This window comes from Ptychodera flava, chromosome 6 (assembly GCF_041260155.1).
Source record: "Ptychodera flava strain L36383 chromosome 6, AS_Pfla_20210202, whole genome shotgun sequence".
In the NCBI taxonomy this organism is placed as follows: domain Eukaryota; kingdom Metazoa; phylum Hemichordata; class Enteropneusta; family Ptychoderidae; genus Ptychodera; species Ptychodera flava.
The window spans coordinates 30,651,255-30,679,022 of record NC_091933.1 but is presented as its reverse complement, the minus strand read 5'-3'; the positions used below and the strand labels follow the sequence as shown (position 1 = coordinate 30,679,022).

The following is a 27,768-nucleotide window of genomic DNA, read 5'->3' as shown; positions in this document are numbered from 1 at the left end:
AATCTTCTTCTCTGAAACCACTTGTCCGATTGCTTTGAAATTTGATATGCAGTTTACTTTAGGGTGACTTCAGTCAGATTTGTTCAAATTGTGGTGAAATTTGCGTATTTGTATTTTTAAGGCAATTTTTGTTATTTTTGATAAAAAATCTTTAAAAATCTTCTTCTTCAAAATTACTCATCTGATAGCTTTGATATTTGGTACATATGTCCCTAGGGATGATCTATTCCAGATTTGTTCAAATTGTGCAGAATATGCAAATTTGCATTTTTAAGGAAATTTTTGCCATTTTAAGGTAAAAAAATGTATTTCTCAAAAAGTACTGGTTTGATAGTTTTGAAATTGGTATACAGGTTTCTATAGATGAACTTAGTAATATATATTGAATTTCTGATGAAATCTGCAATTTTGTATTTTTGGGGCAATTTTTGCCATTTTTGGTCAAAAAATGTGTATTTCCAAAACTACTCATCTGATAGCTTTGCAATTTGGTATACAGGTTTTTACAGATCACCTTAATGATATTTATTGAAATTATGATGAAATCTGCAATTTTGTAATTTTGTGGCAATTGTTTCTGTTTTTGGTCAAAAAATGTGTTACTCTCACAGTACTGGTCTGATAGCTTTGAAATTTGTATACAGGTTTCTACAGATGAGCTAAGTAATATATATTGAATTTACGATGAAATCTGTAATTTTGTATTTTGGGGGCAATTTTTGCCATTTTTGGTCAAAAAATGTGTTCTTCCAAAATTACTCATCTGATAGCTTTGAAATTTGGTATACAGGTTTCTATAGATGAACTAAATGATATTTATTGAAATTATGATGAAATCTGCAATTTTGAATTTTTGGGGCAATTTTTTCCATTTTAGTCAAAAAATGTGTTTCTCAAAAAGTACTGATTTAACAGCTTTGAAATTTGGTAGACAGGTTTCTATAGATGAACTGAATTTGATCTTTTGAGATTACGATGAAATCTGCAATTTTTATTTTTGGGGGCAATTGTTGCCATTTTGGTAAGAAAATCTTATTCTCAAAAACTACGCATCAGATAGCTTTGGTTGACATGTTCTTAGGGATGATCCGATATGATATATTCAAAGTATGATGAAATCTTCAATTGTGTATTTTTGCAGCTATTTTAGCCACTTTTTTTTGGCCACTGCATTGAGCTAGCAAAGATTGCCACCTTCTTCATCAACATGTGTCAAAAATAGTTATTCTCTACATAAACACAGCGGAGCTTTATCGGCCGCTAGGTCGCCTTGTTTAACATTACTAATCCCTAACATATCATGAATTACTCAGGGCACAACATGTGTGTGTTCACATAATTTGTATGTTTTAGCTTGAATAGTTTATGCACTTTCTGCTAACTGCTCATAAGAAATGGTGAGTTAGGTTCTGTATTTAGTCTGTGGCAAATACTTTGTGAGTCACACCGTACAAAAATCTGTACTTCCAGCACCCTCATAATCAGGAAACTCTTGTTTAAGGGATCGATTTGTTACTAGTAATAAGCCAATGGTTGAATAGATATTTAGCTGCCTACTATGGACAGTGCAGTAATAAGGACATGTGCCTTTCCCAAGACTTACCGTACATACTATACAGGTTTCTCTTTGCACGTTTTCACAGTCAATAACGGCTCACCCTCAACTGTTTAATTGTGTATCAACCAGTTCACCCCTGACTCCTTGTGAACTGATCCACAAGCACAATAGGTTTGGGCCAAACCATGGTGCTGAAAGGGTGAAATTACCATGCACTGGATCTATCAGTCATGGCTACACTTTGCAGCACATTCCTTTCTTCTCAGGTACCAATACTTGAATTTAATTGCAATTAGATTTGCCTAGAAATTGTAATAGGAGAGAAGAAGAAAAATATCAGAAAACTGGTCGGTGAACACTTTATCTAAAGCATTTGATATTTTCAGGAAAGTGGAAAAACTCTTTAATATGTAATGTCAATTTACTGTCTCTACATGTCAGTGAGTGTGTACGTATGTATATGCATGCGTTTTGTATATATATATGTGTGTGTGTGTGTGTGTGTGTGTGTTGATATAGTTGGATCATTGTGTCTGGTGAAGAAGGTTGTACCGGCAAATTTCCAAGGTTCACTCTAAAATCTTCTTTTAAAAATAATCGTTATTAACACTAAATGAATGCATGACTACATAGCAATGCATATAATAAATAAATCTCACAGTCCTGTGAGGATTTTCTTTTATCAGATTTTGGCTTGCCCAAAATTTTTGGGAGCTTCCTCTACTGACGTAGTGATTTGACAGTGGTCGTGAAAGTGATGTGTAGTTTGCTGGAATTGAGAATGACGATTGTAAATCTGACACTATTAAGTCTTTCATAAGATACTTTCTGTGATTATTTTTAAAATGTGCATAATTTTCCATTAGTCCTAGAAGGGATAGACTATTTGGCATAGGTAAGGGATGATCAAAATTTTTTTTTTGCCTTTCAAGATTTACAGAGTTGTTTTGTTCTGTTTTGTTTTGTTTTGTTTTGTTTTGTTTTGTTTTGGAAGTGGCAAACAATGATTCTATCCCAGAATTCCACTCATTTCTTTCATTGTTGTTTGAACTTGTTTGCAATTTCAGCGAGGTTTTCAAAACTTTAGCAACAACGATGTGAATTTTGTGTTTACATTTTTGACAACCCCTTGAGTCACATAGTCAATCCCTAATCAGCTGGTATTACTCAGGTTATAGAACGTATATAGAGCTTGTAAGTAGCATTAATAACGACATAACTATCCTAGAAGCATGCTGCCAACATTTTAATACAGGTTTTCCCATTTCTACATGTGGTAGAGTTTTTTTCCACAAGCGTTACCCCAGACATATATTACAGAGGCTGTTGTTATTAATCTGGAAAATCTAATATATCAGTATCAAAAGAAAATCATGCTAAGATTTCGTAAGTTTGTTCAGCTGGTCGTGTAATTTTGGTATTGTGGTGAATTTTCTTATCAGTTATGTGATGTATCATGCAAAACCATGTGAATCCAACTAAACTCCACAATTTTTATCAAGCGCATGAAAATAACACATGAAACTTTTGCCAAAACTGAAGAAGTGGTCTTTTTGAGATTTCTTCTCAACTACCTAATATACAGTCACAGGGTCTACAATGAGAACAACTTTGATTTTTTGACAGCTGGGGTTTTTTAATGATTACAGATCACTAGTTTTTAGTATTTTTTTGTATAAAAATACCATCCTTCCATGGAGGAACTGTGATAAAAATGAAATCAAATCATCTTAGCGTAGTATTTAATCAAATGTTTTAATATCTCAATGTATAATAAAATAACATGTTTTACAAAATTTCAAGGAAGTTAATGCTTCATTTAGAACAATGCCAATGGTGCTGTTATGACTGGAATTGATGTTAAAGCCTTGTACTGTATCAGGGGCAGTCAAGCAGGCAATACGTGTATGGAGTTGATTTCACTCAAAAATTAGAAATTAAGATATTAATTTGTTCCCCAGTCTTCTCAGTTTCCCCACTCCTAAAAATGAAAACCCTCTTGCTCGTCCTTTTCTCACCACAAAAGCCGACTGCCTTCTGCCTGCCATATAGTTAGCCCTCACCGTTGCAACGTTGGCAAATCCGGTCAACAATGAACTCGCTGCCTACCCCATCGCGCTTTTACAGCTTTCCCGTCATGGAAAAAAAATAGAATTTTCCCCTTCCACCGATGACTTAAAGAAGCGTCTCCAGCCTTCCTTTGTGTGAACAGCATTGTTCGAGGTTTGCTATCCCTGACTCTCAGTCAAACACATTGATTTAGCGACAACACAATCTCTTCCATTTATCACATGCCGAACTTTCAAAAGGTCAAATTTTAGATAAGCGCCCTCACTTGTCATCTTTTCTTTCCCATTACACGTTGGCAGGTGCAATCAACCTGAAATTCGGTCGATTTTCAAAATAATCACAAACATGTTTCTTAACTGATGTTACTAATTTACACGTTATCTTGACCTTATAATTTGGAGTAAAGCTGTTCGAAACTTTCGTTATACTATCATAAGCGAAAAATATGCCCACCCGCAGAATTAGCCTATATTTGCCCATGGTCCTGCAGTATCCATGGTCTGCCCGCCCCCACTCCCCAACCCACTACCCTGAGTCCCCACCACTGACACCTTAAGTTCTATCAATCACAACGTTCGCCTCCCTTGAACTATTTCCGTTACGCACAGCCAGATTTTACTCCCCTCCCACTGCCACTGCAAAAACTGAAGTTTCTATCCTCCCCCACGGTGAAAATTGACTTTTTCTTCCCGCCCGCTGAAAAAAATGTGCACGAACAGTTTCGTTGGCTGCACCCTGTGTTGAACGGGGCTGCAACTTTGTCTCCTATTTCGTTGAAATATGAGACACTGATTTGGAGACGCAATTAGTAACATTACCGCTCCAATAACATTGCAAATGTAAGGTTATATCATAGGGGGATTCAATCTCCGATGATGACGATGACGATGATTAAATATTTAAAATGAAGATAAATAAACATATATTTGGACTCAGTAAATTTGTTGTTATTGTTGTTGTTATAGTTGTTGTCGTTGTTGATACTATTTGCAGAAAAGAACAAAGTATGCGCTGCAAATTTCAACACAGCCTAACTATACATGTGCGTCGCAATTCAATACAGCCTAACTATACATGTGCGTTGCAAATTCAATACAGCCTAACTATACATGTGCGTTTGCTGCCTAACTATACATGTGCGTTGCAAATTCGATACAGCCTAATGTTAGGGGCAACGTCAAAAGTTCAATGAAGGATAAAAAACTTAATTCTTTTAGTTTGGGGTGGGGGGGGGGGGTTTTGACCTAAAAAAAGTTTCTATCCTACAAATCGATTTAGGGTAAAAATTGCCAGGGGAATGAATATTTTTGAAAAAATAGAGCAGAAATGCACACTTTCGTGTTGAAGCCAGCGGAGGGAGTTGTTTTAACACGGTGCAGAGCTGCACCTGGCCTAGTTCGTGTAAACATGCAGGCTGTTGGCTTCTGTTGCACCATAGACGGTAGTTTCTCTACTGTCTATGGTTGCACTCTGAATTTCTGGTGCACGTGTAGTCCGCCTGAATGGAGCAGTGTGAACCGAGTTGTTACAACCACCAGGACAGTTGAGATAGTTTTTATGCCTCTGGAAGGAGAAACCTGGACTTTATTGTTGTTGTTGTTGTTCATTCATTGATAAACTTCAAGTTTGTTGCTAGTATGTTACTTACATGTACATTGGATGAAACTCAAAGTGTGTTCCCAATCTTAAGCCCCACTAACTGTATCTTGTAGCATTATTTTTATGATTTTACTTTCAAACTAAAATAAGTTGGTGACAATGTAGTCATTTAGGTCTGTGTACACACTTATTATTAACTACCTGCCGGGGCTATATATGCAATTTTGAACCAGATAAAGATTACACTGCGATTAAATGTTTGCCCAAACATTAAATCACAGCCCCATGCAGAAAAGCTAAAACCCTTGATACTATGCATACCTGCACTGAAATCTTCATTTAAACTGCACAGAGTAGTCCAATGTAATGCATAAGGTTGAATGTTTTCAGCCGTGACACGGTGTGTTCTGATTCCTTTGTAATATTACCAATTTTTTAAAATGTCAGGAAATCAAAATGACTGTTAAAATTTTAATTAACATGTCAAATGTTTCTGAAAGGAATGGTTTCCTAATGCAGTAAAAGCTCACATCTCTTCACAGGATAGATTTCAGAGAGGAGAGAATAGGTAGATAATTTGAGGTCAACAAATTCAAGAGTACAGCTAGTGGGGCTTTAGCGATGCATTACTTTATTTCACCTCTAAATTGACTGATCCTTAGCTTTGCTTTATATAGAAAGAGCCTGGCAACAGTTCAATATAAGTCAATTAGGTTTCTAGGGGGGTGGGGGGGTTTGGGGGAAACTAAGGGAATTAAGTTTTTTATCCTACATTGAACTTTTGACGTTGCCCCTTAGGCTGTATTGAATTGCAACGCACATGTATAGTTAGGCAACAACGCACATGTATAGTTAGGCTGTATTGAATTTGCGACGCACATGTATAGTTAGGCTGTGTTGAAATTTGCAGCGCATAGGCCTACTTTGTTCTTTTCTGCAAATAGTATCAACAACGACAACAACAATAACAACAACAATAACAACAAATTACTGAGTCCAATATATGTTTATTTATCTTCATTTTTAAATATTTAATCATCGTCATCGTCATCATCGGAGATTGAATCCCCTATGGTTATATATCACGGTATGGTACAATGCAACTGACAAAGTGCGACGACAAGACTGTGGATACCACTTACTCGTTGCGTTTGCCATCAAATCCCCTGTTTGTAAAAAGGGAGACAAGTCAATCTAGACTAGCTGTGTCAGCCATTTTGCCACTTGGGTATGACATTTTTTTAAAACTTGTGTACGATGATTCGTTAAACATAAAGGTCAAAATAATGTACAATGTTCAGGCTTCATGGATTAAACGGAAGTACATATCTGTGATCATTATTTTTCATTAAAGTCAAACTCACATTTTTATCTAAAAGGGCTATGGTCGGACTGTTTACAGGTTTGTAACTAATATAATTCGTATGCGAACATAAGCTATTCATGTAAAATATTATCATAATGGTATGGCGAGAATTCGTAAGTCAAGTTCAACCCATTTCCACGTTTGTCTTCACACCTTCAGTAACGCGTTTTCCTTATAGAGAGGAAGACATGTTGAACTTTTGCCATATCTAAACTCCTACTGTTTCGAATTTAATTTTTTAAACTCTGTACACCGCGATGACAGCACAGTGTGCTTGCGGAAAACGTACGTTTTCTACGTAATTGCGTAAAAAGGAGCGTTTTACTTTTTTGCGTTCGATATCAAATACTTTATTTGAAACAAAAGCACAATGTGTAAAAATAATAGAGTGAGATCGAAAATAACCCTTCGCAGAAAGAACACCCGCAAATCTATTTTTGGTTTCGCCCATCTATGTTTCGCCGAGTCGTCACGGTAAAACTATGATAAAAGAAGAGGGTGAAATTCAAAATATTGCTCCAACGCTTTACATTTGTCGATGACTGCACTATATGGAACCTTACAATGTTATGTTAGATTGCCTTTCATTTTTAATCCAGTAAACTGTAAAAAACCCAAAATAGATAGGCCCTTTGCATTTAGTTCTGGGCTATAACTGGCATAAGGAATACTTTTTCGAATTGTGTCAGTAACTGTTTGCAGATTATCAATCCATCTATATAGCGAATCGCCTCTTTTGTTAATACCAGATTACTCTCACGATCCTATAAAATCCTAAATTTGACACCAGGCAAATGACGATTCACGCAATTTTTATTTTCTTGAGCAGGTGTGTTTCTCCGCGATAGAAGGCTTATTAGAAGTAACTGGAACATTGCATTCTATACCCCAGAAAAAAGAGCTGTATGACATATTCAAGAACGACTCGGAACTTTAAAGACGGGGCACCATTCATTCTTTCTGGGCAGTTCGTATGCAAGGTGCGTGAGACGTTTGAACTGAAGTCCACGTATAATGTGTCTACTGCCATTTACCAAGTGGCCTGGAGTAATAAGCCGGTCGACTCAACTTCTTACGAAATTCGCAAGTTCTGTCTTGGTATCTTTAACTCTTACCCCGTGATGCATAGAATTTCAATTTGTTTGTTTTTACAAACAGTGTTTAGTGTAGCTGCTATAAATATTGTGATCCCAATTATGTGTAATCTTTATTATTACATATGTACTGCCGTATTCCATTCTGCAAGTGGAAAACATATTGAAATTCCTAGTTTTACAAGCTGGTGTGCAAATTAGCAAAACCCATGGATATCAGAGTGCCATTATTTACAGACAAGTTATGTCTGACGTTTGTTTTCCCCATTATACACAAATAGCGTTTACCCCGCGTTTACGTTAAAGGGATACTTCTGTTACCGAATTCATTGACATATTTGGTCACCAAGTGATGAAAATCGTACTGTATAATATATTGGATTAAAACCGCCCTTGATATATCGGTATTTTTATCAGGCTATGTGAAAATAAGATTCATTCTCTCTCTCTCTCTCTCTCTCTCTCTCTCTCTCTCTCTCTCTCTCTCTCCTCTCTCTCTCTCTCTCTCTCTCTCTCTCTCTCTCTCTCTCTCTCTCTCTCTCTCTCTCTCTCTTCGAAGAATATGTTTGACCTTCATGGCTATACAGGTCGCATTGCTAGACTGATGACATGAACTTCCATTACTAAATTAGATTAAATCAATCGTGAGGTATACTTGATACCTACACATTTTTTTCTCAAACTGCTGACGGAGCAACTATTTATTACAGTTTTATGCTGGATAAGAGACACAGATGGCTTCTTCTGTTTGTTGTAATGTAAACTATCAATACAGCAATAAAAGTATTGATCAAGAATTAAGAAACATATTCTCCGTCTCTGCCACTCTCTGTCTATCTGGCTCACTGTCTGTCCCACTCTCTGTCTGTCTGTCTGTCTGTCTGTCTGTCTGTCGCCACTCTCTGTCTATCTGGCTCACTGTTTGTCCCACTCTCTGTCTGTCTGTCTGTCTGTCTGTCTGTCTGTCTGTCTGTCTGTCTGTCTGTCTCTGTCTCCCCCTCTCCCTCTCTTTTCTCTCTCTCCCTCCCTCTCTCACTACAGAAAACAAATTAATAACACTTCCTCCTCCTTGGAGATGTTGTTATTTTCAACCTTGATATTTACAAGAGCGCCATCCTATAGCATGTGCTCGCTTCAAGTATTTAGTGTAACAGCCATGATGTCAGAATGGATCTTTTTTAAAAATCAAGTATTTCCTGTCAAAAAAGGCACATAAATTGTGGTAATTGGAATTGTCCATCGCAACGCGCCTGATAAAATAAGAGTCTCTAACACTTGATAAGATACGAATCAAGTAAAAGGTCAGGAAATTCACACGTGCATTACAATTTTCATATCAGTGACTGTGCAGACGTGCACTGGGGTGAGAACGCGATATGCTGACACAGACGGTAAAATTATGAAACATTCACATCATGGGAGCTGCTTTGAAAGAAGTCTTATGTAAAATGTCAAACTTACTGGGGGAGAGCGCGCAGACCCTTAGCCTCCGGAAATTTGTTGGTAACAGGTGTACAGCATTCGCGAACAGGCAGAATGAAAATATGCTATATTTGTCACACACTCGACCACCAATACATTATACGTTTTCGTTCTAGGAAAATTGGAATATTGTTCCAGGAATACTCCATTTCTATGTCCCCCTATTTATTCCATGAAAGGATTAGCATGGTAATGCACTTTAATTCCACAATAGCACAATCAAACGGCGCGACTTGTCCCTTTTACATAGTGTTTTCCCAAGTCGGCGCATCATGAAGTCAGAAAGTCGATAGGAACCGGTAGTATTGTATTTAAAATCTGGATATGAAGTTTTAGGATATGACATTTAGGATAATTATGATATGTTATGTTTTCAACCGGAAAGAACCAATATTTTTCGTTTTGACCCTTGCTTTGAGGACGCGTCGGTGTGCTGTGATAAAAAATGCACCAGTAAAAATTGTAAAAGAAAAATATCGGGTTGCTGTTTTGTTGTTTTTGTTGTTGATAATCATTCACCTGACTCCAAGAGAGAGAGAGAGAGAGAGAGAGAGAGAGAGAGAGAGAGAGAGAGAGAGAGAGAGAGAGAGGATTCGTGCGAGCACAGGCTTTACATGTATGGTTTCCAATTTATCGATTTGTGCATTTATCACAATATCCATGACAACGTACAATGTCTTGCTACAAATTCCTGTTCTTTCTTAGCGAAAAGCGAGATGACTTGTTGCTGTTGTTGAAACGCATTGCCTCCAAGGTAGGTGAATACACGAATTCTTGTCAGTGTCTTTCTAAACCTCCGACCCCGACCTCGCATACGGTTTCTACATTTCACAATAAGCTCATTCTTACTGGAGACCAGATGTTTGGAATTTTTGCCACCACGGAATTAGTTGCCTCTTAACGTTTTCTACTAAATTAATTTTGTGGCGGGTTCGTCTGGGATACATACAGCAAATTTTGCTCTTCTATTCATCAATGCAAATTTTCAAAATGAGAGGGTATGCGATATGTAACATATGTGGTCGACACATGGCTTATTATGGTTTCGTAGTTAATTGTCTGTTTCTGTGTATAATGCACTATGGATGACTCACTTCTCGGTATTGACAGCTCATTACCATATTTGCAAACATACAAAAAGGTGAATTCGGTGGCAACGCACACGGCCAATACAGGATAGAGAGACGGCAGTCAAGCTGTGAATCATGGTGTCGCAACTGAGTTGTTCGTTGAATGTAGCATTTTTCATCACAATCATCCATTGTGGTAAGTTTCCCATCGATTTGATATCATTTTATGGCACTAGAACAACAAACTCGCCGGAGGGCAACTGAAAGTACTGTTTGTGTATTTCTGAACGGTACCGTGTTAGTTGGGGCATGGCGAATCGTAACCTCTGTAATCCCATCTGTTACATTGATATATCACAAGTGTATCGTATTACCTTGTTTGAGCTCTGTACATATTTACGAACTTTTACGAGTAGAACGACCGTATGCATGGAGAAAGTATTGCAACTCCCTTTTCCATTAGAGGTATGGATAGTGTTCTCACAAATTAATTTCACTTTATAACTCTGCTACCGCAAGTCAGGGGAAGTTCCCTCTTCTCTCTCTCTCTCTCTCTCTCTCTCTCTCTTCTCTCTCTCTCTCTCTCTCTCTCTCTCTCTCTCTCTCTCTCTCTCTCGTCCTCATGCGGTGAACACATGGGAAAGAGAGCTCCGACTTTTGGACTGGTTTTGGTCGTGTGGTTAACCTTTTTCGTTCAAGATCTGTCCATCTAGGTTGGTTCTTGTATGTTCTTTACCTCGGTTACTTTTTGAGTGTATTTTGTTCTGGTGTTTACGTGATTGAAGGAGATTTGGTTTGTTGAAGGCGCGGTTGGCAGGCCAAGCCAATATGGCTGCCAGCAAGCCCAATGCTTTAGCCTTGGACTGCGAGGATGAGATTGAATATAGATTTTCTAATCTGTCTATGAAGCATGCTTTGAAGTTTACAAGTATCGAAGGTACGTCAGTTAATGAATATGTTGAAAGTGTTGCTCAAATTGTTGATTCTGACGCTGTTTTAGCTGCGTCCAGAATGAACAAAAATGTCATTGTGTTTGTGAAAGAAGTTTCTCAGGTCACACAAGTTTGTTCAGCAGGTGTTCATATAAATGACATGTTTTTGCAACCGACACCGATGGTTCAACCCGCTACTAGAGTTGTTATTTCAAATGTCCCTCCGTTTATCTCAAATTCACGTCTCTATGAGGACTTATTGCCTTACGGCAGAGTTCTAAGTCACACATTTCGTCATATTTCACTTGGTTGTCGTCGGGAAGATTTGAAACATGTCAAGTCTTTCCGTAGACAGGTGTTCATTGTTTTGAAGCCACAGTTCAAAAATTTCAATGGTGTCATCAGAGTACTTCACGATGGCAAATACTATCCTGTATACATATCAACTGATGAAATAAAATGCTTCCTTTGTCATCGGGCAGGTCATGTTCGAAAGGACTGCCCAAACAATGTAAATGAACAACCTAGTATTTCTAAAGTACCATCCCAATCTGAAATTGTTGATGAAAGTAGTGCAGTGGTTGAACCTAGTGAACAGGGTGACAATTTGGAAACAAAAACTGCGGATGATGATGAATTATCTCATGATAATATTACCAAATTGAATTCTTCTCCTGATTCTGATGATATTAGGAGTGAAAAAGATGATCAACAATCAGATAATGACTCAGCAGCTATTGAACAAATGCAAATGAGACATGTACAGCTGCCCTAGCGCTAGAAACAGATGTGACTATGGTTTCCCAACAGTATGCTCAGTCCACAGAGTCAGTAAAACGATCAAGAGACAATGTCGAGGATGATAGTGATGATGATGACATTTCTCACAGTCAAAATAAATTTCAGGCCATTGAATCTGAGGATGAATCCATAGAATTACCACCCAGTTCTGGTGATGATTTTACTAAAGTTCAATCTCCTGCACGAAAGACAGCTAACAGTCATGGGAATTTGAAGGCTGGTGAAATTCTGTCAGCAAATGCTAATATCATCCCTAGTTCAGGTCGTTTCGATGTTCTCATACACTAAGTGGATCTGATAGTGATTCCGATGTTGAAACTTTAAAATCTTCTCAGGAACAAGAGAGCCATATTGACCCACAGCCTATGTCACAATGCTTGAATGTACCAACACAAGAAAAACTCAAGCTTTTTCTTGAGAATATAAAAAATCTAAAAAATCATGTTGAACGTGGACGCGAATTTTGTCCAAACCAGAATCATTTACTTGAAGCCCTGTCAATTGCTATGAAGGCACCATCGACAGATAAACAACTTAAACAGAGAATCAGTAAACTTATGAAAAAAGTGAGAAGTGACATGAGGAAAAATAGTTTGGTCCCACTGTTCTAGTCTTCTTCAACTTTTCGCCTTCACAAAATTAGGAAGCTCATTTTTGGACCGTTTCTCCTTGTAATTCTGTCCTATTTGTCAATTCTCTCTTCTAATACCCGTGGTTGTAGAGATGCTTTGAAACGTTACACCATACTGGAGTCTCTGAAATCTCAGTATGGTAGTGATTGTATGTTCCTTCAAGAGACACACACGTCCGTTAATGATGAATCTTTGTGGAGAGTTGTTTGGAGAGGACACATTGAATTTTCACATCTCAATAACATTTCTGGGGGAGTTGCAATTTTGTTCAATCCGAAAGCAAAAGTTGACGTGTTACAAAAGGAAGATATTATTCCAGGTCGTCTTATACACGTTCATGCCAAGCTTAACAATTATCAGTATCATTTTATCAATGTGTATGCACCCAATGATGGCCAAGCTCGTCTAGCTGCCTTCCAGCAGTTAAAATGCCTTCTCAATCGCCTTCAGAATTCTTTGGACCCCATCATCTTGGGTGGGGATTTTAATTGTACACTGGACGCCAAAGTTGATAGACAAAGTGGCCGGGAACCACACCCAGAGTCCTCTTCATTTCTGCAACGTTTATTAACAGATTTAAATTGGTTGATACTTGGCGACAGCTTCACCCTACCAATTGTAATTACTCATGGCATGGACACAACGCGCATGCGCGCCTTGACCGCTTTTATGTCAGTAAACACATAACTAACAGGGTGCAATCTGCAATGATCATCCCTGTTACATTTTCTGACCATTGTATGATTCAAATGCGTATCACTCAAAAACAAATGAAACATAAAAGTGCTTGTTGGGCACTTAACACCTCCCTCTTGGATGATGAGTCTTATAAGTCTCTTATTGCTGAGTTTTGGCAGGATTGGACAACAAAAAAATCCGATTATGGTTCCTTGCAACAATGGTGGGATGCAGCCAAACTACAAATAAAATTACTTTCACAGCATACAGTTTTGGTCGTCGCAAATGAGAGCAGGGCCTAAAAGAAAAGCTCTTCCAAGATCTTTCGAATCTTGAAAATAAGATCTCGTCCAACAATATTAACAACACTGAGTATGAACAGAAAAAGGCTAATCTGAATGAACTTCTCAAAAAGAAGCCAGGGGAGCTTGGGTTCGCTCCAGATTCCAATTCATTAACGAAAGCGATAAGTCTACACGCTATTTCTTTGACTTAGAAAGAAGAAAGAGTGCTCGTAAATTGATCACGCACCTTAAAATTGGTGACAATGCTATTACCGAAGATCAATCGGTTATTCGTACAACTGCAAGGGATTTTTACAAAACACTTTACACCCCGGATGAGATCGACTCCGACAGTGTGCATAAAATTTTGTCGGATATTCAAAACTTTCTGATGAGACCAAGCAAGCCCTTGATCAGCCTTTCACATTTGATGATTTTGCCAAATCAGTTGGAATGTTGCGCAATAATAAATCACCTGGAATTGACGGCATTCCTTCAGAGTTTTATAAATGCTTTTGGGGTGTTATTGGAAGAGATCTTTACGATGTTTTCAGTGATTCGATTCAGACCGGTTGTCTTCCCTTGTCGTGTCGTCGAGCTTTGATTACTCTTTTGCCAAAGAAGGGAGACAACGGTCTTCTTAAAAATTGGCGACCTGTCTCACTTTTGTGTTCAGACTACAAAATTTTTACGAAGGCTCTCTCATTAAGACTCAAGTTTGCTCTCAAGGAAATTATTCACGAGGACCAGACGTACTGTCTCCCTGGCAGGTCAATTTTTAATAACATTCAGTGTATTCGTGACACTCTTTTTTATGCTAATGATCAACATAAGCCACTTGCTATCGTTGCACTCGATCAAGAAAGGCTTTTGATCGAGTGCATCATAGCTATATGTTTAAGACTTTGCAAGCCTTTGGCTTTGGTGAAGGTTTCATAAATTACATCAGACTTATTTATAATGGCACTCAGAGTATTTTGAAGGTGAATCACGATCTTGCTGCTCCATTTACGTTTGGTCGCGGTATTCGTCAAGGGTGTGCTCTTTCAGGGCAACTATATGCTATTTGCATCGAACCATTGTTACATAAATTGCGGACGAGTGGTGCTTTGCAAGGGTTTTCAGCACCGGGTCCGGAGCTGAAGAACAGTTCCTTTCTGGTTATGCTGACGATATTAATGTCTTTGTCACCTGTGATCGGATTTTGAAGGTCTGTCACACTGGTTGAGTGTGTATCAAGGTGCTTCAAACGCAAAAATCAACTTCCAGAAATCCAAAGGTCTCTGGGCCGGTAGTTGGCGACAAAGAAATGATACTCCTCTTAATTTAGTTTGGAACAGTGAAGGGCTGAAATTCTTAGGTGTCTATTTAGGCAATGACAGTAACTACACTGCCAAAAACTGGGAAGGTTTACTGGATTCAGTTGAACAGACCTTGAAAAAATGGAAGCCATATGCAAGTGCTATCTCGTATCGAGGAAGGGCGCTGATAATTAACCAATTAGCTGCATCAAAGCTGTGGCATAAGTTTTTATGTTTGCCACCTCCCGGTGGCCTTGTCAGTAATATTCAAATTCTCTTTGTCAACATTTTCTGGCAAGGAAGACATTGGCTCCCTCATGAGTTATTGTATTTACCAGTTAATGAAGGAGGACATGCTCTCGTTCACGTCCAAAGTAAAATCGATAGCTTCCGTTTGATGCATATACGCAAACTGCTGTACGATGATCATGTATTTTACTTCATCATTATGCAAAGTACTTTTTGAGCAAAGTTGGCAATCTAAATTATGGTACTAAAATTTTTGCTCTTGAATTATCGTCTACTTTGGATATGAATATTAGCAGTCCCTCTTTCTATAAGCAATTAATTAGTACATGGTTTTCACTTAATACGAAACGATGTGAGATTTCATCCAATGTCGTTGACATTCTTTCAGAACCTCTTTTTTATAATCCCTTGATTCTGCACCCTATGCAAAGACGTCCACTAAATTTAAAACATTTTATTGAGGCTGGCATTGTAACTATTAGCGATCTTGTTGTTTTAGATGAGAAACGAAAGAAGACTTTACATGAATTACAGAGAAATGTTCAGATTTATTCCAGTAGAATTATGGAAAAAGCAATTCAGCTCATTTGGAATTCTATTCCACAAAATTGGAAAACTAAACTTGATCTCTTTTTCACAGATCAAAATACTGATTTAGGGGTAAAAACGTCATTTCATTTCAATATTTCAATTCCTGGTATTGATCTTGAACCGATTTCTTTTAGTAAGTTATGTAGAAAACAGACTTATTGCTTATTTGTAAATAATGTGTACAGCAAGAAGCATTTAGAAAGGCTGCCAACTCCATGGCATGATCTGTTGTCTTTATCTAATGATACTAAAGTCAATTTTGACACAGTTTATTCAGAACCTCTTAGCAGACGTGACAGTGATGTTCAATGGAGAACTATTCATGGTTGCTTGGCAACGGGACGCTACCTGTATCTTAGCAACCAACGACAGAATGCCGAGTGTCAACACTGTGGTGAAATAGAAACATTGCTTCATCTGATTGTTGATTGTCCTGAGATACAGCCATTGCATGGATATCTACATCAATTGCTGCAGTCAATTTTAGACACTGACACAATTCCGTTGAGTTGGTATGTCATTGGGATGCCAAAAGGACCAAAAATACTCCGGCTCAACTATCAACTTTGCAATTTCCTTATGGTGACAGCAAAGATTGCAACTATTTATTGCCGCCTGGATGAAGCCTTGCCTCAACCACTACACATGTTTAAACGACGAGTCCGCCGTAGAATTACCATAGACTATAACTACTACAAAATGAATGGGAATTTAGAACTGTTCAAGGACATATGGTGCATTAACAATACTATCTGTGAAATAAACTCAGACAACAATTTGTGTTTCCAGATATGAAAAGTCGTTGATTTGCTTAATTCTCTTGTCTCTTTTGATACTTGTCACCGATGTACACACGAACTTTTAACTAGTTGCTGTGATGGTTTGTTTTATCTTTATTGTGTTTTTTCTTGACATTTTTCTGATGTCCTACTTGTGATTGTATGTAAAATTCAGTTGATTTGCTGTAAATAATTTGATTTTATATTAAAGTCATTGTGAAAAACTCTCTCTCTCTCTCTCTCTCTCTCTCTCTCTCTCTCTCTCTCTCTCTCTCTCTCTCTCTCTCTCTCATATGCATAAATTGGTTGGGAGAGAAAGCAGCAGCATCATTGCGATTATGCTTTTTTTGTTGTATACTTTAGGAACGTTCGTTTGTACATCCATTTTCAGAATTTAATTGGCGTTTGTCCTATCATTTTGATTATGTCTGTCGTATATTGTACTGACATGCGGATCAGAAAATAAAGAATAGAATAGCAAGAGCTGCACCACATCGATATCTTGTCCCTCTCTCTCAAGTACACAAACTTGCATAAGGGAAACCGAAAGTCAACTGATCAAAATGCACGTAACTCGTTACTTCAGTTCATGATCACGAGACGTAGGGCCGAACAGCAATCATCTGTGTTGACCTCTAGATATTTAGGGAGCCTTCAGTAATTACAGGGGGGGGGTGGGCCGGGGGAATTTCGCGAACACCTGTACCGTAAAATGTGACCCTCCCCCAATCCTCCTGTCTAAAATGTGACCCTCCCCCTTGTCCGACATTCTAAAACTTGACCCTCCCCCCCCCCAACCACTGCGGTATTCTCCCCGGGAATAACTAAAACAGTATCAGCTAATTTACATAACAATTGGTTCAATTGCTATGTTAGGGACAAATTACAGAGGGGAGGGCTGGTGTTTTTGGAGGGACAGTCGCAATTTATCACGCAAGAATTTTTGAAGAGATATGGTATTTCATACATTTTAGGGAGGGTCACCATATTTTGTGCAACTATAAGAAGGCAAGATGTAGCTGATTTAGTGCTTCATCCAAAAATATCAAATCATAATACATGGAGTCTATTAGGCAAATTATTGACAATTTACCCCCACAAAACATGCTATATCTGTATTTTATATATGTTTGATAATGTATTTAAATGTACTTTGCTTGAATAGGGAAGTAAAATGAACATTTGTGTACAAGAAATTGATTTCTGAATTTCATCTAAAAAGTTGGTTCACTATCCATGGTGTTTATGATGAAATTATGAATAGTTTTTTCCAATACAAAATAGGTAAATCTTTGCATTTGTGTACTACTCTTGATTATTGATATTAATTTTCTTGATTAGACTAGAGTGGTTACAAGTCTATGGTTGTGTAAGAAATTTGATTTTGGAATTTCACCAAATGTCATTCAATACACTATGCATTGGGGTCTATGATGAAACTATGAATAATTTTTTTTCAGTACAAAATTAGATAAATCTGTGCATTTATGCATGCTTGATTATTTAGATTATTGTTCTTGATTAGACTACAGTGTTTACAAGTCTATGGTTGTGCAAGAAATATGATTTCGGAATTTCACCAAAATGTCCATACACTATGCATTGTGGTCTATGATGAAACTATGAATAATTTTTTTTCAGTACAAAATTAGATAAATCTGTGCATTTATGCATGCTTGATTATTCACATTATTGTTCTTGATAAGACTAGAGTGGTTACAAGTCCATGGTTGTGCAAGAAATTCGATTTTGGAATTTCACCAAAATGTCGATTCACTATGCATTGGGGTCTATGATGAAACTATGAATAATTTTTTGTCATGACAAAATTAGATAAATCTGTGCATTTATGCATGCTTGATTATAAGATTATTGTTCTTGATTAGACTAGAATTGTTACAAGTCTATGGTTGTGTAAGAAATTTGATTTTGGAATCTCACCAAAATGTCGATTCACTATGCATGGGGGTCTATAAGTGTGTGCGTATTTTGTTGGTGATTTCCTATTCAGGAAATATCACACGGACAATCAAAGTTTTGGCCATAATATCAGCTTCTGTCAAAAGTGACCCTCCCCCAAGATAGGTTTATAAAAAGTGACCCTCCCCCTTGAACTGTTTTCTAAAAAGTGACCCTCCCCCCAATCCCCCGGCCCACCCCCCTGTAATTACTGAAGGCTCCCTTAGGACAAATAGAGCCCAGAATGGATAGTAACACCATAAATTCAGTACAAATTGATATGGCGATCTCGTGTCTAATGAACCGCTATGTACTCTATTTGGCATCTGCAGGAATATGCGCCTCTGATGTGAGCCCGTTCAGCCGTTTGTCGCGTGACTTGTTACAAGACTACGACACGGACGTTTTGCCGGTGAAGAATGCTACAGATGCATTAGCTCTGGGATTCGTCGTGTGTTTACACCGAATTGACGACATGGTGGGTTTTGTTTGTTTATGTGCATGTGCACTTTACTTTCCTACAATTGAGTAATAATATTATTTGTATCAGACATGAAAGGATGATTGAAAAGTGCAGTACATGTTCACTTTTGTGAAAGGTTCACGTAAAATGTCAAACTTATCAAGCACAATATATGTGTCTTAGATTAGCCAGAGACCGTCGAGGGTCTACAGATCAACAATGACCACTTTCTGGCAAGCCTTTGATAGATGTCTTGTTTCCTTATCTTATCTTCAGGACGAGAAACAGCAAATGATCACCCTGACGGCGTATATAAATCAGGTAAATACTTGAGTTCCCACCCTTCTCACAGTTTTTCATAGAGATATAATATGCAAAGCAAACGAAATTATTTACCTGAGACTTCTAATCCCTCCACTTTTCTCTAAAATATCAGCAAAGGTTAGATGTGCAAAAATTTGAAAATACTAAATTTTGATCTGAACTTCCCCAAACACTGTGACGATAGATCGGTGAAACAAATCGTTCGAAATTAAACTTCGAAAGTCCCTGAACAAAAATCATTTCAAATCCTGATGTTCTCGAGTATCTCACAAAATTGAAATGGGGAGATTTTAAAATATCAATAGTGAGTAACGATGCGGTTGAGGATGAAATGCATTTTCTTTACTATTATGTGCTATACTCAGATAGTCGTTTTCGAGACTTGTTTTTAGCAAAAGCCAGCGAGATTTTACCTCATTTCGGCACAATGGTTGTACAGCAAAGTTGATTTTTTTAAATGAAAAATACCAATGCCCTTACATGTAGCAAGCTTTGTAGGCTTGAAAATGTTTAAACGTTTCAAGAAGCAACCCTCTTCATAGATGATGTTCTTACTTTTCAGCGTTGGCAAGATAAATTTCTCAGTTGGAACCCTGAAGATTACGATGGTATTACAGAAATACGATTTCCAGCTGACAAAGTTTGGCTACCCGATACGGCCGTTCTCAATAGGTATGATGTCAAACTCTTTACATATCTAAGGCCAAATGGACAAAGTCGATAAAAAAATCGGTGTACTATATATCCAAATGTTCACGTTTTTATTTATAATTATTTTAAAGTCCAGTCGGTCGGTTGACATCAAAGTAAATCAACAGTCAGTCTGACAGAGCTAATACTTGGCAAGACAGTGTTTTCGTTGTAGTAACAAAACTTACCCAGCCTCGCTCATAAATGATGACGTTTTGCATATTTAGCCTACTCAAAATACTAAATTTATAGGTATTGTAAAGTAATTAAGTTAATTAATGAGATAATGACAGCAAACGTACTATCACAATTTTCCACAAAAAATCACCATATCATCTGATCGAAAAAGATGATCAGCAAGATTTCGTATCATTTATTTATTCCTTATTCATTTTGCTATGTTTTTATCCCGCTAAAATGAAGTTCGGTCCAATCAAATATTACGGGAAGAAATGTTCTTGTCGTAAGGATGACTATCGATCCTTCAGCATAAATTTCAAAATTACATCTTGGAAAACGACAAATGTTCGGTGATTATCATCATCCTAGTTTTATAATACATGGCCACGCATTTTCTCAATGCAGTGCACAAAACAGTGATGGACTTATTAAGTCCGACACCAATGTCGTCATATCACATACCGGTCACGTGTTGTGGACAGTTCCAGTATTCCTCCAGAACAGCTGTAAGTTCAATATCAGGTACGTCCCGTTCGACACCCAGGTGTGTAACCTACACTTCTCGTCGTGGTCGTACGAGAGAAAACAGCTGGAATTCGTCACTACCATAGAGAAAGATAGATAGAGTGGCAACGGGTATTGTTTAAGGCGTGAAGCGGTTACGTAACCCATCCATGTTCGCCTCGCCTCAGGTTGCTCTCGTCTCTCTTTTCCGAAGAATGCCGACCATGAATCCTTCGGTAATTTTCGGATTTTCGCCAATTGTTAAGCGAAAGTATGTTCGGCAAAGTTTGTGTTGTTGTTGTCGTGTGGTGCTGAGCAGAATTGACATGCTCGCGAAAACGGGAGTGTTTTGAGCTTCAGGAAAGTGAGTTTTACCGTTTTAAAAATTCCTCTCATATTTTTATGAATATATAATGAGTGTGTTTGAACCAAATTTGAAAGTCTTTTATCGATACTGTCTGGTTTTACTCAATGGTTTACGGTCAGTCATACCGTCTTTTACACGTGCGTCAAGGAAGGACATATTTATGAAACTGCTGGCGTGTTATGTTTTGATTGGCGTGAAGCAGTGTTTCTGGCCTGAGAGCTCACAAAGTAACTATGGTTGCTACGCGACTGGCAGTACGATGCCATCTCGTCGTATTTTTCGCATAATCTCGTGTAATTATCAACCACAAACAAAGCCTCCAAAAAGTTTAACACCTTTGAAGCTCATTTTAATATGAAAAGCCAATAGTCTACCGAGACGACCATGGAACAAAAGGCATGCAAGTGTTGCCACTCTGTTTCTATGTTTCTCTGTGTCACTACCAAGAACACGGAGAATGGGAGTTGCTGAGCGCAGAAATCGACGCTTTCGAGAGCATGATTTCCCACAACCCGTTCGAGATGAGTGGTGCTATGATGACTCTCGCATTGAAACGCCGTCCCTGTTTCGGCTTGCTGTTCACTATTGTACCATTCCTACTAATCTCCTGCTTGAGCCTGTTCGTCTTCTTAATACCTGTTGATTCTGGAGAGAAGATGTCACTTGGAATCACCAACTTGCTGACCTTAATAATGTTTTACACAGGGGTATCAAGTAGAGTTTCTTCAACTGCCGATGGAAGATTTCCATTGATTAGTGAGTTGTAGTTTGATATCAACTGTTCCATTACAGGAAGTATGCGCCTCGAAAGTGAAAGACTTAAACGTTTGCTCAGACTTTTCTATAATGAAACTTTGAACCACTCTCTTCCTAAATTATCAATAAAAATCGGCCGGGGGGGTGGGGGGGGTGGGGGGGGGCACCGTGCAAAGTTTTGAACTAGCGAAATATTGCCCAACATTATGTAATATTTAAAATTCAAAAATGGCCGAGCTCCATGTGTTAACTCTATGGGGGAAAATTCAATTTCAGATTTAGGAAAAACTAAGACACTGAAAATATTTCTTTCTCCAAAGAGCTTTAAAATGAGATCCCACAAGTGGTAGATATGAAAAGAAATTGTATAAATTTTAGAGTCTGAATATCTGTCCCGAGGCGCCTTCTACCTTAAGACTGAGATGTGGCTACGTGATGGTTACAACGCAACGATACTATGCATGTTACCCAAAGTAATTTACGTGAACGTTATCCGAGACCAGAGGGCTTGCACACGTTTGTAAATGTTGATAAATGGTATATATTCGCACCGATGGTATGTGACGCATTTGGGAAACATTCAAAATTTCAAAAATGAGAGTTGTATTGTGCGAATATATACGATTCTACTGTTTCATCTTTGTCATTGATCAGGTTTTCCCATTTTGGCTCTGTAACAACATTTGAGATATGCGATGGAGTGAAGCGAAAACGAATTTCCTTGAAATCGAACTATAATGTCACCACTTGCCCATTCGATACCTATGTTTCCAATGGGAATGTGATATAGAGCAACTAAAATTATGAGAATTCTTAATGCATAAAAGTATCGTGTGTTTCTGTTAATATGCCGTCCGTTAGGAAATATTGTTGGTAGGTTATCTCTGGATGTGACCCACAAAAAAAAAACCCCGCAAAATTCGGTAAATTATCATACATGATCGATTGTTGAAAGTGCGAATTATATAAGGTAGGTCGGTTTACTGGAAACACACATATTTTTTATTTGGCGTAAGCTATGATGATGCAAGAGTATGAAAACAATCCTACCATGAGCGAAGAAGTATCTTTGACAAAATGTTAAAATCCTAGTTAAACGCCCGTCAAGTTCTTGACGTTAAATGTTGAGGAATAAGGAATTGCGCCTTTTGAGATAGTACAATATACAAGTACTTGAAGATGCGAACTTCATGCAGCGAATAAAACAATCATTCAATATTCGTCCAATTTTCTTATACTTGCGTTTTTTTACTTTCATTACAGGTACTTTCTATTTCAGTGCAATATGTCTTGTGCTGACTTCTTGTCTGTTGACTGTCTTGGTATTGAACATATACCATCGCAAAAGTCCGGTGCCCAAGTTGGTTCATCGTCTGTTTTTCGGTCGCTTTGGGTTGCATCGCTTCGTGTGGTATGTTCCGAATAAGGGGCCCAGAAAATGCCTGAGCAGAGGGGAGTCATGTGGCTCCAACCTGGCCAAGCACAGCATACTTCTGAGTTACCCATCCCTGCCGTCTTCCTTAAACAGCACACCGACAATGCAGCGCAAGTTCGGGGTTAGCGACAATTCCATGCAGGCACCGTTCGACCTGCAGAGCAGCATGAGGCAGACTCTGCTCGGCATCGAACGCGTCGAGAGACACTTGAAGAGCAAAGAAGATGACGATGACGAAGAGTACACGTGCAACAGTTGGCAGAAAATAGCTATCATAACTGATCAGCTGTGTTTCATTACCCTGGCCACTGTCGGTGTGTCCATCACCGTCGGATTTTTCACAGCCATGAGCTGCAATAAAGCACATAGTGAATTTCTGTAGAAGGTGAACAGGCTTGAACAATAATATGTAATTGGACAATTGGAATACATACCAATTTAAATAATCACAGAATGCTTCAAGAAAACCAAACGTGTATGGTTTTTATTGAGTCGTTGGCTAAACTTAAACAGGTACGAGACTGAGTTTACTTTAAAGTTAATGGTAACACAGAGGATCTGTAATCGTCTCAGGTCGAGATAAGAAGTTGTTCTTGCGAGAGTTCAGTTATCCAAGTTGGCACAATAGACCTTAGTTTAGCAATTAAAATAAGACATAATTGATGCGTAAAACAGACCGTTCTATGTGTAACACTGACTTCATAAACTTTCACATGCTTTCACTTGTCAGCTGAGAATATGGATATTGAACTCTCCACAATATCCCTGGAACTGAATTGCACTCTTCTTCCTTACGGACTCTTCATTCGTCGGATAAGTACCTTCTGCACAAACCTATACGGAATTTGAATTTCTACTTTCGCCGCTCATTCTCATCAGCAGCTCCTGTCCTTTAGAACTCTGTACTCCTCGACATAAAGACATCTCCAAATGCCAACACTTTAAAAAAGGCGCTTTAACGCACATATTTCAGGGAGCATTACATTAATTATCACTGAGCACCATTGGATATTAGGCGCTGTATATTTATCAGACAGATAGATAGACGGACGGACGGACAGACGGATAGATAGATAGATAGATAGATAGATAGATAGATAGATAGATATGTGGGTAGATAGATATATATTAAAACGATAGTTTACACAGGGTCGGAATTTTGATAAACGTGCGTAAATGAGTCTGCAGAAACCTGAAAACGAGAAGAAACCCAATCCCTCAAAGGACGCATTTTGTTTGCATTTCATGTGGTTTGTTATAGACATGCATCGATTGGAAATGAGAGATTTCAAAGCCCGATTACTACATTAGGTCAATCATTAAGTGTAGTTGCGTCGGATGGTATAGGCATATATGGATGCTCTAGCAAGAAAACTACATCCAAAATTTACGAAGGTATTAGATGGAGGGGTATATAAAGATACAGATACTACAATATACAACAGAAGAGTCTTTTACAGTATGTAAATAATACATCGGAAAACGGTCTCTTGGTTGATGGGACTGCCATCATATCGTGATGTTATAGCACAGTAACGTCATAATTATTGCGATAGGTACCTCATCAAAGGAAAGATTTGTCCTTAGAGAGACTACAGCTGACATTTTGATAGTATTTTGTATCATGATTATTGTTTTCGAGACAAATACAGTTTTTTTTTCTGTGTTCAAATACAAGGTATTTCCGTTACAAGACAACTTGGAAAAGAATTCAAGTCCATACGAGAATTCAGTTATATACGATGATACTTTAATGTGACTGACATTACATGGCTTTGTGAACAAGGTGAAAACCATGTATTTTGACATGAATATGGAAGGACCGAAAACACCGTGTTCTTAAGACAGAACAAAACACTGCAAAATACATCAAAATTCATAACTATGTACATTTAACATTACGGTAATAGATGTTAAGTTGGTTAAACACGATTGGAACTAATTTGGGATAATTGGATTTTCATATTTTGCAAATTTCTCAAAAGTATTAGGTGCCATATAATGAATGTTGCAATATCGCAAATTACTTATAAAAACAAGTGTGTAATATGAAAAGAAAAGCAGATGAGATAACATTTGTAGATTAAATCGACATTACTTCACCAGCCAATTATCCCAAATTAGTTCCAATCGTGTTGTTATGTAAATACGACACCGACTTTAATTTTCTTTTATTGTATTACGTCAGATTTTATGAATAAACACAGATACTCTTTCATTTTGGCAAACTTTCATGTATATCGATAGAGTCCTGGTACTTTAATCCGTACAACAGGGTTAAACTCGGTCGTTGCAGTGAAAGGGTTAGTTGTTTAAAGTTAACATTAGATAAGAATATCAATAACTTCAGTTTACTCATCGATAATTTCACTGAATATTTATTGTATTAGATACTGTGACATAGGTCATTTCATTTTCTTTGATGTAATATTTACTATTATTTTGTACTATATACATACGCTTGTTAGCTTTCGTCTACTATACTAGTTCTTTTTCGCCTACGCCATCGGATGATTGCTGATTTACATAACGAGTTCATGTCTAAAATCGATGTGATTACACATTGCTTGTAGTGCTTATAAATGTGATGGGGATATGATGTGGAACTAGAATCAAAACACCACGGTTTCCTACGTTTGTGAGCCATACAGTCTGTCAATTGTAATTCCAATTAACCCCTTGGTTATGTTTTTGAATAGTTCTATGAGTTATGGCTTGTTCATTTAACAAATAAAGGGCGAGATGCAAACCTGTTGGTATAATTTCGTGTCATGTATTCTTTACATCAGAAACAAGTTAAGCCGTTTATGTCTCCTTGAAGAGTTTCAATGGTTTATTTTATTTTTATTTTTAATTTATCGTATTACTCAATCCAAAAGGAGAACCCATTACAGGATGAGGTACCCATAACTCACTACCTAATGGAACAATGAATCAACTAGGAGAAAAAAGTGCTGTGCTCAAGGGCATGACACCGTACTGGAGTCTCGAACTCACCACCCTCTGACAGTGAGTCCACTTCTCTGGACCAACCGTGTCTCGAACTGACCATCCTCCGATAGTAACTCCGATACCCTAACCACTGTCCCATGGTGCCTCTACCGTTTGATACTAGTTCTAAATCATATCCTCATCACATTTACAAGCATAAAGTTGATGAATGCGATGAATAGTCTTGTGCATAGGCATGCAGCGGCTAACTGAATTTCCTACAAAACTTATGTCTTTTCCGATTACCAGAACTCATCATTTCTTTATAGATCATGTTCTCGAATCATATCGTATGACTGTGAGTAATTGCATCGTGTAACTACCCGTTAATAAAGATCAGACGCTCTCGCACGTGTAATAGTACATCAAATAATCAGTGGTTGCAGGCAGGCCAAGATAATCTTAATAAAACATGATAAATATTTCTAGCCTTGCTTTGTCTTGTGGGGAGAGAGAGAAGGAGGAGGAGGAAGAAAAGTAAGGCAAAGGAAAATAATTGGAAGTATGTTTTTGTGTAATAATCCTTGCAAAAGTGTGACGTCACATTACATGTACGTACTACTACGGGAGATCAAATGTCAAGTACGGCTTGTGTATTTTCTGTATTGTGACGTATTTATAGGGACATGACGGTTCATAATCTCTGTGATACCACTTATAGTATGCTTTGTTTTGGCTCTGTACTTATTTACGAACTTTAGAACGCGTCTCGGGGATAGCTATCCAGACTTTCAAAGTTTTATAATACTTTTTGGACACCATTGGCCGGGGCCAATACGGTATTTGATTTGGTCACAATGTCTGCGTCTCTTTGTGTGTTAAGTTCATTTGTTTTTTAATAAGTTTAAATCATACTTCTCGGGTATATTGATCAGATCAGATTTCTAGGGTACATTGATCGCACTACGTTTAATTATTCGTACAGTGTGGCCAGTATGACACTGTAATTATTAGCTTATTCTCACATTCTATGACTTTCTGTCATTTGAATTTAGTTAATTGCTGAACCTATACGAGAATTAAGATTAGGAGAAGAGATAAGATTTTGCCGGTAGCGAAAGAAAATTTATTCACAAAGCTGTTTACGATACAAACCTTCTTGTAATATATAGTGCAATTAAGCTGTTGTCAAATCGTGTGATAACAGCAACCCGACACAGTCACAGCATATAGTTGTACAACTTTTAGATCTGTGAAAGTACACAAGTGTTGTCTGTACATTAGCTGTTCTTCGATTATTTAAATTTTAGATTTACTTCCAGTCGACGTTGATGCAAAACTCATCGAAAAAGATGTGCACACAATATTGATAAAATGCTGGAATGCCAACTATTTAAATGCCCTAATAACATTTCGGGGGAACTTTACATTTCATTCTGTTTGCAGCAAAATGTAAGCAAGACAAAACATTAAAATATTTCTACAATTTCTTAAAGTTAAAAGGTCGCATGGATAACATGGCCTACTGCCACAATCCCTGATAGGGTACCAGCAACTAATGCTGTAGTAAGGAATCAACAGGTGTTTCATTTACGGGACACTATTTCTAGTAAAAATCGCAGGTAAGGTTTCGAGGGACGTTCCCCTTCTGGCTAAGCCCAGACTACGAATCA

General features: G+C 37.8%; 2 protein-coding genes across 5 annotated transcripts in view; both read left to right on the top strand.

The window, feature by feature from the left end:
- The window catches only part of LOC139135457 (uncharacterized), a 91,854-nt gene that overhangs the window by 19,054 nt on the left and 45,032 nt on the right, over positions 1-27,768 (top strand). The window lies entirely within an intron of this gene.
- Positions 9,033-25,917, top strand: LOC139135458 (neuronal acetylcholine receptor subunit alpha-5-like). 4 transcript variants are annotated; one of them, XM_070702849.1, is made up of 8 exons: positions 9,033-9,078; positions 9,875-9,923; positions 10,280-10,435; positions 18,778-18,923; positions 19,185-19,229; positions 19,795-19,904; positions 20,508-21,729; positions 22,993-25,917. In XM_070702849.1, the coding sequence occupies exons 7-8, from the start codon at positions 21,372-21,374 to the stop codon at positions 23,544-23,546; spliced, it is 912 nt and encodes a 303-aa protein (XP_070558950.1). In that variant the 5' UTR covers positions 9,033-9,078; positions 9,875-9,923; positions 10,280-10,435; positions 18,778-18,923; positions 19,185-19,229; positions 19,795-19,904; positions 20,508-21,371; the 3' UTR covers positions 23,547-25,917. The 4 variants fall into 3 exon arrangements, with proteins under 4 accessions (XP_070558954.1, XP_070558950.1, XP_070558953.1 ...); XM_070702853.1 differs by having other exon boundaries at positions 10,311-10,435; XM_070702850.1 differs by having other exon boundaries at positions 9,054-9,078; positions 10,311-10,435.

What these genes read in the sequence shown, in the direction of transcription:
- LOC139135458 (XM_070702849.1), top strand. Translation starts at nt 21,372, where the DNA reads ATGCAAGTGTTGCCACTCTGTTTCTATGTTTCTCTGTGTCACTACCAA. An exon ending in TGGAAGATTTCCATTGATTA is followed by an intron (nt 21,730 to 22,992) that starts GTGAGTTGTAGT and finishes CTTTCATTACAG; the next exon opens with GTACTTTCTATTTCAGTGCA.